The sequence below is a fragment of the Notolepis coatsorum genome (genome assembly GCF_963971535.1).
Source record: "Notolepis coatsorum genome assembly, chromosome: 15".
Taxonomy (NCBI): domain Eukaryota; kingdom Metazoa; phylum Chordata; class Actinopteri; order Aulopiformes; family Paralepididae; genus Notolepis; species Notolepis coatsorum.
Window position 1 is genome coordinate 7,008,274 of NC_140179.1, and position 15,041 is coordinate 7,023,314.

At 40.1% G+C, this 15,041-nt stretch overlaps 1 protein-coding gene across 1 annotated transcript in view; it reads right to left on the minus strand.

Annotated features, from left to right (window-relative positions):
• LOC311241653 (uncharacterized protein) overlaps positions 1 to 15,041 on the minus strand; it is a gene marked incomplete at its 3' end in the record, with an annotated part of 63,175 nt that overhangs the window by 34,993 nt on the left and 13,141 nt on the right. The window contains exons 2-3 of the mRNA XM_084330529.1: positions 3,980 to 4,110; positions 3,592 to 3,720 (exon numbers count right to left, since the gene is read on the minus strand). Coding sequence (XP_084186655.1) covers positions 3,592 to 3,720; positions 3,980 to 4,110 — 260 coding nt within the window. The remainder of the gene's footprint in view (positions 1 to 3,591; positions 3,721 to 3,979; positions 4,111 to 15,041) is intronic.

Genomic DNA, 15,041 nt, shown 5'->3' on the forward strand with positions numbered 1-15,041 from the left:
TGCACACACATATTATTAGGGGCAAATACGAGGGAAATGCTCGCACTGTAGAGCATATATATAATTATATATATAATTAGTAAACTGTCAGGGGCTTTTTTTGCCCCCCTTAACTGATTTTCGAGGGCATTTGGTAAATTTTCGAGGGCATTTTGCCCCAAGCCCCCGTTAATTTCGAACCCTGCTGTGAAGGCATTAAAGGCCATGAAGGATGCCACAACACTGATGTCCGAAGAGGGCAATCCAACCGCTTGTCTCATCGCTCCACTAAATGCTCAACTCCTCCATAACATGTGTGAGACCATCGGAGACTCACCCATGATCCACGAGATCAAGCATGCCATCAAAGCAGATCTCCTTAACTCATTGGGCGTCATATCCGAGATAAGTCAGGTTATCTCGCCATGCATTGAGTGCCAAAACCCGAGATTTCTCGGGTTTTGATCCTTTTATCTTTTTTCTTTGATTCCCATTCTATACTGTCAGCCGGAGCCCTCTAGGTCTCCCTGGCTCATCTGCCTATGTTGGAATTGCAATGACGATCGAATCTCACCAGGTGGCAGTATCACCTACCTTCTGAATTGGAATAGCTTGGTGGATACACATATTCACTTTTTTTTTTTTTTTTGCAAGGGCCCCTCCTCCTTGGAGACAGAGCGATCGCCTCGATATTTTTTTGCCTAAAGCCTATTTCCCGTATACACGAGGATAGACATATACATGGGTAATCACGATGGCGATGTGATCACTGGGAATTATTCTTTTTGGAATACCTTCTGGCTAAGGTAAGGTATATTCTATGTCTATTTTACCGAACCTGAAACATGTTTTTGTAACGATCAGTGTCATGTTTTACAGGACGTAAAACATGCTCGACAAACACAATCGCAGTTTCTAGTTAGAACGACCCCCCCCCCTGATGATTTTGTGAAGACACATATGTACATGGTATATACCTTTGATTTGGGAGTATTTGGGGTTTCAGGCGATCAACCAGAACGATTTGGGCATAATGCACATAAAAGAATGGATTATTTTGGAAAGGGGCGATGTTTAGCGTGTAATAGCAAAACAAACTACAGTGTGTAGAAATGAACTGACTAATCAGTGATGGACTATGAACAATGCCTGTCAAATGAGCCATACTATTGTCTCCATAGCTATAGTACAGAACACATGATGGGTCTGCAAACATCGCTAAAATGGTCAATAACGCTGGCGCCAGGCGGTACAGATCGGGAAAGTGGGTGGCACCCAAAGTGTTAACTCATTGACTGCCACACTGTTTTTCCATCTTTACTCCCTGGGCGCCAGCGTTATTGACCATTTTCACAATGGTTGCGGACCCATCGTGTATTCTATATTATAGCTATGGAGACAATAGTATGGCTCATTTGACAGGCACTATTTATACTCCCAACAGGGACAAAACTTTTTTTTTTTTTTTTTTTATTGGTCATTTTCCCCCTCCATTTTCCTCCGATTTTCTCCCATCCCAATGTTAGTCGTATGCCAATTCCCAGTCCCTTCCTGGTCGCTGCGCTTTACCCCCCACAGTCAGATCATTTGGGAGAGTGGAGGCTACCACGTGCTTCCTCCGACACACGTCCAGCCAATCACCGCTTCTTTTCACCTGGCAGCGCGGATTCTCATTGAGAGGGCGTAGCGTGTGGGAGGACCACACTATCCCCCTCACGTCCAATCCGCGCTTAGCAGGCGCCCCGACCGAACTGTAGGAGTCGCTGTTTACAACGACCCGGACCCACCCCGCCAGCTTCTCCCACCCTCTGATACAGCCAATTGTATCAGTGCAGACGGCCAGCCAAGCTGGTGACAACCCCGGAGCTGTGAGCTGGATTCGAACAGGCGAACCAAGCTCACAGCTCCGGGGCTGGTGACGAACGCAATCTCCGCTCGACCACCTAACCGCCCTGGGACAAAACTGTTTTGAATTATTTAATGAATTGTTTATTTCGAATGTTTACAAATAAATAAACAATAAACAAATCATTTTTCAAAATGTTTACAAATAAACAAGTGAAAAGGATAGGTTTGAAGCCAAAAGGCTTACAAAACTGTTTATTTCTACATACCTTCGTTTGTGCGCTATTCTCCACTTGCACAACGTGCGGGCGGCATATCCAGTTACTTCTACCATGTGTAGACTTATTCCGGTCCCATCACAATACATAGACTTTAGCAACTTTTCTCCTGTCAATTAAACAACTTTAGTCACTTTTCTTTTTTTATTACGTTTAAAAATTACATTTGTTTGTATTGTTAATCTGTTCACCATTCGTTTTTATCGTTAGTATTGTCAATGTGTTGACGTTTTACAAAAGGAAATGCATGTGGACTGTGGAGTTGTGGACAGGAGGTAATGAAACTTTTGTATTATTATATTATAGAATGCAGCAATCTATTTAATAAGCAAACGTTAATAAGGCATAACGTATCGGCATAACATGATAAAATGTCTTCTGATTATCAAACAAGTCCATATGGGGGTCTAACAAACGCGATGGCGACAACACCAATTCATTGATCATGTCTCATAATATTAGCTAAATGCTAATATGGCTAACTAACGGTAAACATTTTTACATGAAATACAGCCCAAAAACCTTAAAAGACCCCGCTGACAAACAAACTTTACGAAACGTTTGCTTATTAAATAGATTGTTGCATTCTATAATATAATAATCCAAAAGTTTCATTACCTCTCTGTCTGAAGCCTGTCGGGGGGGGGGGGGGTCGTTTTCCGATGCTGCGATCATTACAAAAGCATGTTTTATGATGCGGTTCTGTAAAATAGACGTTACCTTTGTCAGCAGGTACAAGACGATATGTTACAAAAGCATGTTTTATGATGGGGTTCGGTAAAATATTTGTCTCCTCCTCCCCTCCTCCCTCCCCCTCTCCTCCTCTCCTCCTCCCTCCTCCTCTCATCTCATATCCTCCCTCCCTCCTCTCCTCTCATATCCTCCCCTCCTCCTCTCATATCCTCCCTCCATCTCTCCTCCCTTCCGCTCTCCTCCTCTCATCTCATATCCTCCCTCCATCTCTCCTCCTCCCTTCCGCTCTCCTCCTCTCATCTCATATCCTCTCTCCTCCTCTCATCTCATATCCTCCCTCCTCCTCTCCCTCATTCCTCCACTCCTCTCTCCTCCTATGAAATATGACAAGTACAAAATTGCTCCCTTCTCAGCATTTTGTAATGTGTAGGTTCTTCTGTAAGAACACTAGTTGATCCACATGTTCCGGGTTGAGAGAGCTTCTTTTTGCAGTGACCACATTTCCTGCAGTGGAGAAACCCCTCTCTGCAGACACGCTTGTGCCTGGGATACACAATTATCGTTTTGTCAGCCTGGAGAGGAGAGGAAATGTGACCTCATGGACACGCCACCAGTTCAGAGGCCTCTCAGTGAGAGCCAGGCATGGGGCTTTACAGAATCTGTCCATGTCCTCCTCAGTGAGAGCCAGGGATGGGGCTTTACAGAATCTGTCCATGTCCTCCTCAGCGCTGGCAGAGGCGGTCTTGGTTTGTACTGTACCTTCAGTGTCGGTGAAAGATTGTCCCAGCAAACTCACAAGCAGCGATGAAGCAGAGGGACATGTAGGCCTCTCGTCCTCCACTGGCAGCATTTCTTCTCCTTCGCCGATTCCCCCAGACGCTTCATCTGCTTCTGTCCTGGGTGTCCTCGCACTCACAGTTTGTGTCTGAGAGGAGGAGGAGAGGAGAGAAAGAAATAGCATTAAATCAGCCGTTAGCTCCTTCTCAATCAATGCAGCAGCTCACGTCTATTAGGATAACAGTTTCTCTCAGTCTTTAACTCATTGTAGTTACTTTATTGATATGACAGTTTAAATTTTTTTTAAATAAGTTTTAATTGAATACATTTTACATGAAACATGGTGATATGACAATTTTTATATTGTTTTAATTGTATACGTTTGACATGAAACATGGTGAAATTACCTCCAAGGATGCAGCCTTCTCAGTCACTGCTTTGTAGACCTCCTGTTTCCCTTCCTCTGTGAGAAAAGGCAGTTCTTTAAAGCGGGGATCCAGGGAAGAGGCTGTATGAAGGAACTTCTTCTCTGTTGTACCTAATATTTGAGATATGCAAAATTGGATTTTAGATTAGATAATGGGAAAAAAATTATTTACATCTTTTACATTTAGTCTTAGATAATGGCAACATTTTATATTTTTAGTCTACTTAGAATTGTGTTTAATGTAACAGCTAAATAATTCAGTGTTTTTTATGACAACCGTCTATGCTGAAAATATCAATAAAAAATGTATCATAAATAAATACCTCTTAATAAAATCACAATTCTTAAAAATATGGCTTATTGATGTTATTATTCATAATAGCTACTGTTCTCTGGCCAAATAATAAACCATAACCATATAAATGAACCCTTAACGCATTCCCTGCCAACAACGATTTTATACGTGTTTGTCCGCCAATAGTTGAACGCCAACCACGTATATATACGTTATTTGATCGTTATTTCTTTTATTAGCTATTTCCATTCGTTATCCATCCAGGGAGCCTGTGTTACCATAGGGAATGAGTCTCAATTAATCAGAAACGACCCCCCCCCCTTTCATGCATTCATGATGGAACATTATATACCGATCATATGCATTTGAATTTTTTATTGTAGCGTGTATATGGACGAAATGCCAATGGATTAAGTATAATATACGTCGCAGGCTAGTAGTAGCCTCCCAGGAATTACCCTAAACCGCTCTAAAACCATACTTATATTCACCACAGTATAAAACGGGAATGTATGGATGGAAATTCTTTTCTTTTTCACATCTTGAACGATTAGATACTCGATGTCAAATGGGCCATAGTATTGCATCCATAGCTATAATATATAGAATATAGTTATAGCCCTGCAAACAAGGTGACCGACTCCATTGGTTTAATGCGTGGCAGGCAGCACATAGCCATATCCCGTTCCCAGCATGGCAGAGAAAGAGTTAAGTTGTTTTAGTGAAGTAAATAGACATTTGCCATGCTATTCTGACAGTGAGTAAAAATGGCCTATAGGAAATTCTGCTACCCGATAGAACCACAGTTGTAATATGACAACATTTCAATAAAACCTTAAAATAATAAAAAAAAAAAAAAAAAACGATTTTTCTCTACAAAGTACTCCTACAACACCATCTGAAAGGTGTTTTTTTTGCAAGTATAAATATATCCGTGTCTTGCAGGTTTAAGGTGAGACACCCCAGGTGAATAGGCAAAAACAATATTTTAATAGATATCACTATGAAACTTTCCCAGTTTGTTATGTACATAACAACTTAGAAAAAATGTATTGCAAGTTTTCTGAGATCTTATGTTTATATATGCAAAATAGGCATTACCTCATTAAATATGCACTAATTTGCATATGACGTTTGGGTATAAATACCAACATTGGATGATGCCAGATAAAAAAAAAATGTGACACATAACAGTGAACTTTTTACAGAAGGGATTGTGGATATGTCTTTTTATCATCCCATGAATCAGGAAATGCTGACTACAGTCATAAAAAAATCTATTTTGAATGATATATCAACAAACTCCTCTGGAAAAAGATGCAGGGTATATATAGGAAGGAATGTGGAAAGTATGGTGTGTAGGTGCTATGGAATGGTACATGTCTACCCTTGCATGTAAGAAAAACACATACAAACTCATTTTTGGGAAAACGCTATTTGAAACAGCTATTTACAAACAAAATACCTAATCAAACCATTAGTAATTGACAACCTAAACACATGCCTGATAACTGAATAATAATAATAATGATGTTATTGAACTGAACAGAACTACACACAGGCTACAAACAGTGTAGTAACTAGAGATGTTCCGATACCATTTTTTCCTTCCCGATCCGATTCCGATACCTAAGCTTTGGGTATCGGCCGATACCGATACTGATCCGATACCAGTGCATACATAAAAAAATGTATTATATAAATTATAAAACTAATATTAAAAAAAATATATGTACAGCTACTGTTTTATATATAATGTTTTTTAGTAATAACTATAAAGTAATGGTATTTATTAAACAACAGGTGATTGTATAGATTAGTATTAGTATCATTAATTATATGCTCAATGAGTTCACCCACGGAACGGTTGTTGGGACATTGATTCCGCACGGACGTTATATGTTGTTGCACTCCAGAAGGCTCCGGTAACTTCAAGCTACTGTAGTAAAGGCTCTGTTGTGATTTTTGCACAATAAATATTAAACATTCTCGTTTGAGACTCCGCCTCAGACTCTTATCATTTAGCACTAAAAGCTAAACATTGTCACCGGTATGGCTGTCCGCAACATGTCATTAATTGTGTGCGAGAGGTAGATCAGTGACGACGTTAGCGTGAGCTAACGTTAGATGGAAACAAGACAATAACGTTACTGGTGAAAAAGTGATTTACTTAGTTGGAATACTCCTTTGCCAACTTGCTGTACTTTGCTTGCAGGTCTGCAGCCATTATTGCTGGATTACGAATAGTCCCAACTTTAGCCAAGGTAACGTTAAGGCAAGCTAAACTAATAATTAGCTAATGCTAATAACACCAGCAAGCGAACCCATCAGAGCTCCCTGTCAACACTGCTCTGTCGGGACGATGGCATTTAAGAAAGTATCTGCTGTTAAAATGACAAACAGCATTGACACTTTAATTCACAGTCGATTAAAAACACATTCGTTTTATAATGCTCACTCTCAGGAGGATACCGCACGTGTTGTTGATAAATTACGTCATATGGGATCGGAGGCTAGCCTTTCGGCGTACTCGCCGATACCGATACAAGCATTTTAGGCAGTATCGGAGGCATTTCCGATACTGGTATCGGAACAACTCTAGTAGTAAAGTGTAGTACCCCCTAATAGGCAAATAAATATTTGAATAGATATCACTATGAAACTTTCCCAGTTTGTTATGTACATATAAACTAAGAAAAAATATATTGCAAGTTTTCTGAATTTTATGTTTATATATGCAAATGAGGCACTTCCCCATTAAATATGTGCACATTTATGGATGCAATAAGGCCAAATGAAGTAAAATAAACAACTAAATGTGTGTTATTGACGTTTTATTGTCACTAGTTTGTTTCATAGAAGACATGTTTAGGAAGCAAAATAACAAAATCTCAAAATCAACAAAAAAAAGTATATTTGCCTATTCACCTGGTATGGGGTGTCTCGCCTTAAGCGCATCAACACCCGGAAAGCAGCCGGGCCAGATCAAATCTAGAGCCATATGAAATCCGCGTTCACGGAATCGGACAATAAAAATGGAATCAAGTGCAAAACGTGGAATATTGCAGAATTTGGCCTAATCTGGACTGAAATTCCGTTTTTGGGTGGAACGTTTGGTGCAAAGCAAACACGACCGGGGAGGCGGGGACGCTACAGCGGGTTACACACAACACGCAGCAGTGCTCAAGCGTCTGGCTGCTTTGATGTTAACATCGTCAAGAAGCTAAGAAATTCCGCAATAAGCCCTCAATTCAGAGCAGAACAGTATCCTAATGACATTTATGCCTTCGGCGATAAGGTGTTTTGCAAATTCTGTCAACGTTCCGTGGACTGGACCCGCAAAAACATGTGCAACACTATTGTGATTAAATAGCTATGTAACGTTAGGACATAGGATGGAAATGATAGCTTCTAGCTAAATCTGGTGCACACATCCATTTGTTTAATGCAAACGATTGTCATTACACACTGTCCTTTATAAACGAAATAAACTTAAATAGCTATGTAACGTTACAGTACACAGGACTATAGATGGAAATGATAGCTTCTAGCTAAATCTAGTGCACCCATCCATTTGTTTAATGCAAACAATTGTCATTATACACTGCCCTTTATAAACGAAATAAACTTAAATATCTATGTAACGTTACTAGGGCTGACCTTCGATTTTTTTTGGCAATCGAAGCTTCGGGGCCGAGCTTCGATTTTAATTCGAAGCTTCGAATTAAAAATTTTTTTTTAATTGTTTTTATATATATATATATATATATATATATATTTTTTTTATCTTATGTTGTGGGACTTGTACAGCACTTTTTGTAAACTTTGTTGTTTTTAAATGTGCTCTATAAATAAAGTGGATTGGATTAATGAATTAAGTAGCCCCTTTCGTGACTGTGACGCAGCCAACACGGCTGTGTGATTTAATTCAAGGTGGATCGCTGTTGTCGTTTGAACAACTTCAGATTTCATGGGAACTACCAATCCCCCAAATCAAGAATGTTTAAGATGAATGAAGAAAGATTTTGATTATTTGAAATATGGCCTGTGTAGACTAAACTATGCACAGAATTATGTCAGTCTACAAGGTCCGGATTCTACATGGTCCGGCAATGTAGACCTTGTAGACTCCACTACAGACCAATTATCAGTGAATGTTCATGCATTTTTAAGAAGGGCTACTTCCACAAAAAAACAAAGAACTCACCAAAACATCTCAGTAGCACCTTATCTAAATGTTCTATTTCATATATGGAGATTCATATTTATTTATGTATTGCATGCATTTCTACATTTTATTTCCTATTTTGTTTATTCATCCCAGTATCTTTCTTTCTTATGTGTGGAATTCTACAAGGCATTTACATTCACATTTACATTTAGTCATTTAGCTGACGTTTTTATCCAAAGCGACTTACAAGTTCTGTACGACAGAGTTGTATCCTACGAGAGACTGCAATTCGAAACTGGCCCCTGTAAATGCCCAACCCCACCCCCTCCCTATGCTTGCACCCCCTCCCAATGTACAGTCTCCTCTCCCTCGTATGTATATATTTTCTGTTAGGATCTCTGTAAATGTCCGAACACCCTCCCACCCCCTCCTAATGTACTCCTAATTAACAATTGTGTGTATTGAGCTGTAATGTACTGTACCAGTGTTTCCCATTAATTACCTAGACTGTGGCGGCCCGCCACAGTTTTATAATGAACCAAAATAAATTATGTAATTAAAAAAAAATGTAAGGAAAAATAAATCTTTATTTTTTTGCCAATATGGATGCATCAGTAGTATTGGCAGTGGTAGTAGTCGTAATAGTAATCCAGTATATTTTTGGAGGGGGGGGGGGTGGGTGGGCATGCCCCCAGAGGGGCAGAGGTTTACCCACCACAGTCTCACAAAATCCTGTGGGAAACACTGCTGTACCCATTCTGCAATCTGTTAATTAAAATGTTCAATCAATCAATCAAACCGAAAATAGCCTAAATCTGCCAAATTTATTTTGGTTGTACTGTATAATGACAACTAATCTAATCTAAATGAGGGAAACATCCACTTCCTAACAAGTTGAAATAAAGGTTTGAAACGAAAAAAGAAAAAGGGAAATGTTAGCTTTAGGCTAGAGCGTGTTTACTTAGTCCGTCTTATTTTCACTTTTACACTAAACTCTGAGGGCTAGATCCACAAAGAATGGATTGCACAGAGCAAGATTCTCCAATCTGTTAATAAAATGTTCATTCAATCAATCAATCTGCACGGTGATTGATTGAATGAAAATTGTATTAACAGATTGCAGAATGGGTACAATACAGTACGGCTCAATACACAAAATTGTTAAGGGGATGCAGACCAGAGAAAGACTTTCCTCTTGTTTACATCAGGGTCCCCCATTTTCAATTCATAATGAATTTTAAGTAAGGGTGCAACTTGTTCCGTGCAATCCATTCTTTGTGGATCTAGCCCTGAGTCTCTTCTAATGTAGCTCTCCAAACCATGCAATGTAAAATATGATTGTTCTAACAGAACAGAACAATCACAAACTGAGAAGGTTTAGTCAAGGTTTAAGCAAACAACACATTGGATATGTGACATGTTACAATAATGACTTACCAAAGAGCAGATAACTTTGCGTCGTTCAAGATGTGAAAAAGGTAGGTGTGGATAATTCTATGTACTGACCACAGATATGTAGGATAGTTCCATGTACTGACAACAGATATGTAGGATAGTTCTATGTACTGATCACAGACATGTTTCAAGTTCAAGTTTCAAGTTTCTTTAATAGTTGTCATACAGAAGTACAGAATACTTTCATACAAAATGCTTCTTACTGTTACGCTCCAGAGACTGTGCTAGACAAGATAGTATCAAATAACATAGTATAGCATGTAAATTAGAAGTAGAAAATGAGGTCACAGTGTTCAGTATAGACATATGTACAATGTTCGATGCAGAATAGACGTAACCGAGTTACCATATAATATACAATACTATGCAGTGTACTAATGTACAATACTATATAGTGCAAAGCAGAAATGGGATGAGGTACAATTTAGGTACAATTTACAGTAAGGTGTACGAGTTGTAGTGCAATCCTTCATCAATAAATATAAAGTGTGGGGAGTCGGTGCTACAGTGTGTTTGTTTAAAGTGAGTGTGTGCTATAAAGTGTGTGGAGTGGGTGCTACAGTGTGTTTGTTTAAATATGTAGGATAGTTTTATGTACTGATCATCACAGACATGTAGGATAGTTTTATGTACTGATCACAGACATGTAGGATAGTTCTATGTACTGACCACATACATGTAGGATAGTTTCATGTACTGATCACAGACACTGATCAGACACAGACAGACATTCCTGTGACAAAATGGCATCCAATGTAATAAAAAAAGTCAACCAACGAACTAGATTCTTGTACCGGATCTCCTCTCTGGTAAATATACGACAAGAGTACAGCAACTTGCAATGGGCCTGGTCTACAAGATACACTACACGACTAAGGTACCCATGTACATGTCAAAATACTTCCCAAAGGTCAGTGAATACCACAACCACAACACCAGAGGGAGCTCCACAAATCATGTTAAACCCAGATTCGACTCAAACAAGGGACTAAACACGTTTCGTAATTATGCCACAGAATGTGGAACACCCTACCCACAGCTGTAAAGGAATGTGAATCACTACCCACTTTCAAAACCACTCTCAAAGAGCACCTACGAGAGACTGCAATTCGAAACTGGACCCTGTAAATGACCTAACCCAACCCCCTGCAATGTACAGTAAATGTCCTAACCCAATAATACAATAATTCTTGGGACCAAGTAAGGTTTCGTCGATAATCCAATGTACAGTTACCCACCCACCCCCCGCCTACCCAACCCCCCCCCACCTACCCAACCTCCTCCAGTGTACAGTTTCTTTGTCAAATATACTCTCTTTTTTAGACTCTTTGTATCACAAACAGTACTGTATTTGTAAATCTGGTATGTCATATGTTATGATGAATTGAAAATGGGGGACCCTGATGTAAACAAGTCGAAAGTCTTTCTCTGGTCTGCATCCCCTTAACAATTGTGTGTATTGAGCTGTACTGTATTGTACCCATTCTGCAATCTGAATACAATTTTCAATCAATGTAGGATAGTTCTATGTACTGATCACAGACATGTAACTGTTAGGGTAGTTAAGTACCGATCACAGATATATAAGATAATTAACTTATATGTACTTATGTTAATTTACGTATCGTAAATGTCTATCGTCGCTTACTTTATCAATTTCGACAACAATCGTTGCACGATTTTAACTTACTGGTCCACTGGCTTATTTAGGAAATCCCTGAACATGAACTTGTGTTGAGATATATGTTCTCATATGTTGAAAATGGGATCATATGTTATGGTTATGTTTTGTGTTAAAGTGAGTAGCCTATACGTTCCTATGTGTTGTATTGGAAATGTGGTGCAACTCTATTCTAAGTCTTGTGTTTTGTTCTTGTACTTGCAGTACGTAAAGACATGACGGTATGACGCAGTGGCGGGAAGCCGAGCACGTATACCTAGCGGTCAGCTGTCATCAGTTAGCTGTCAGTGCGCACGGGTGAAAATGGTGTGTCACAGCTGGGAGTGTTTGTGGTGTTTGTAATGGAGGAGCAGTTTGGTTCACTTATTGTAAATAAACTATTCACATAAAAGAAACAAAACGGATCGGGCGTTCTTTGTGTGGATAAATACATATGATAAGATATGAGTTGTGATGACGAAGAAACAGAACCCTCTACATTGAACAAACACTGATGAAGAAGAAACAGAACCCTCTACATTGAACATGGAGAACGAAGGAACAGGAAACTCTACAGGTTATGGGCCCAGGCGTGGTGGTACCGCAGGAGGACGATGGCAGAGATTAGTTTTAGACGGAGATCAAAACAATTACGAGCTTTGGGAAGTGAAGTTTCTCGGCCACATGAGAATGATGGGACTAAAAGACACGATACTCTGCACCAGTGAGGACGGTCCAGATGAAGAGAAGAACGAAAAATGCTACGCATTTCCTGGATGACAAAAGTCTACCGTTGGTTATGAGAGAGGCGACAGATGATGGCAACAAAGCACTCGAAATACTACGAAGTCATTACGCAAGTCAGGGTAAGCCAAGAATTATTGCCCTGTACATAGAACTAACGTCACTGAAGAAAGAGTCTGTTGAAACGGTGACATATTATATCATTCGAGCTGAAAAGGCAGTAACTTCCCTAAGAAATGCAAAGGAAGTTATTAGTGACGGGCTAATTATAGCCATGATTCTAAAAGGACTTCCAGATACGTATAAGCCTTTTGCCATCCATACGACACAGAGCAGTGATGAACCGACATTTACCCAGTTCAAAAGGAAACTACGGAGTTACGAGGAGACAGAAAAGTTTGACACTAAAGAAAAATCAGACAGTGATGAAAGTAAACGTATCATCAGTGACGTGTTACGGATGCGGAGGCCGTGGTCACATAACAAGAGAGTGTCTGCAAAAAGGAACCAGTGTAGCGAAGTGGTGTAACTACCATAAAAGTTCTACACAGCGATGAGACATGCAGGAGAAAACCCCAGCAGAGAGATGACGCAAAACAGACTGCGGACAGACAAGAACGTGAAGAACATACATTTGTATTCACAGTCAGTCAAAGATTCCTCCCAGACACTATCAGAAGAAACTGACTAATCGTAGACTGCGGAGCTACATCCCACATCATAACAGAGGAAAACAAGTTCACAAGATTTGACGAGACATTTGACCCAAAGTCACACTACATGGAACTAGCTGACGGGACCAGGATGAACAATGTGGCAATGAAACGAGGCGATGCAGAGGTATTCCTACAGGACTCGGAAGGAAGATGCGTCGGAATCACACTGAGGAATGCGCTGTTCATCCCATCGTATCCACAGAGCATACTCTCCGTACAAGCAGCCACAGCAGACGAAGACAAGGTGACATTCCAAGAAGGACAGAACCTGGTCATCAACAAAGATGGCGCTGTTTTCCGCATAGAGCAGCATGAGAGACTGTACTACCTGGAAACGGTAAATAATGAAACATGTGTTGCTCATTCAATTAATGATATGATGTCCAGAGACAAAGTGAGCTTAACTTGTGATGTAAAAACTTGGCATGAGATCATGGGTCATTGTAACGTAGATGATGTGTTGAAATTACCAAAGGTGGTAGAGGGTATGAAGATAACAGGTAACACTAAGATAGACTGTAGTGTCTGTACTGAAGGAAAATTGACCAACAACAGAAATAGGAAACCTGATGCAAAAGCTAGTGCCCCCCTAGAGTTAATTCACACTGACTTAGCAGGGCCTATTGACCCAACTACTCAAGATGGACATAGATATGCAATCGCATTCACAGATGATTTCTCAGGAGCAGTCTGTTTATTTCCTCAAAAACAAGGGTGAAACAACATTAGCAACTGAAAAATTCCTGGCAGATAGTGCACCATATGGTCAAGTCAAGACCATACGGTCAGATAACGGTACGGAATACACAAGCAACTCCTTTCAGTTACTGTTGAGAGATAGAGGGATAAGACATGAGACATCATGCCCCTATTCCCCTCATCAAAACGGCACAGCTGAGACAGTTTAGGACTTTATTTGAAATGGGAAGGTGCCAATTATTAGAAAAGAGATTACCAAAGATGCTGTACAAAATGCAGCTCACATGCGAAATAGATGCTACAACGAAAGGACCAAAAATACCCCTTACTTCATGTTAACAGGAAAGAAACCAGACCTCTCAAAAATGTGGGTGTTCGGCTCAGAGTGTTATGCATATAAACACGATCATAAGAAACTCGACCCCAGATGTGAAAAGGGGATATTTGTGAGATACAGTAAAAACAGCCCGGCATACCTAGTATACAAACCGCATACAGGAGAGGTATCAAAACACAGGCTAGTAAAATTCATTAGAAAGAACAGTGTGGAACAACAGACTCAAACTGATGAGGATGATACAGAATTCCTGACACAAGGCAGAGAGTCTGGTAGTAAGTGACGTTAGTTCTATGTACAGGGCAATAATTCTTGGCTTACCCTGACTTGCGTAATGACTTCGTAGTATTTCGAGTGCTTTGTTGCCATCATCTGTCGCCTCTCTCATAACCAACGGTAGACTTTTGTCATCCAGGAAATGCGTAGCATTTTTCGTTCTTCTCTTCATCTGGACCGTCCTCACTGGTGCAGAGTATCGTGTCTTTTAGTCCCATCATTCTCATGTGGCCGAGAAACTTCACTTCCCAAAGCTCGTAATTGTTTTGATCTCCGTCTAAAACTAATCTCTGCCATCGTCCTCCTGCGGTACCACCACGCCTGGGCCCATAACCTGTAGAGTTTCCTGTTCCTTCGTTCTCCATGTTCAATGTAGAGGGTTCTGTTTCTTCTTCATCAGTGTTTGTTCAATGTAGAGGGTTCTGTTTCTTCGTCATCACAACTCATATCTTATCATATGTATTTATCCACACAAAGAACGCCCGATCCGTTTTGTTTCTTTTATGTGAATAGTTTATTTACAATAAGTGAACCAAACTGCTCCTCCATTACAAACACCACAAACACTCCCAGCTGTGACACACCATTTTCACCCGTGCGCACTGACAGCTAACTGATGACAGCTGACCGCTAGGTATACGTGCTCGGCTTCCCGCCACTGCGTCATACCGTCATGTCTTTACGTACTG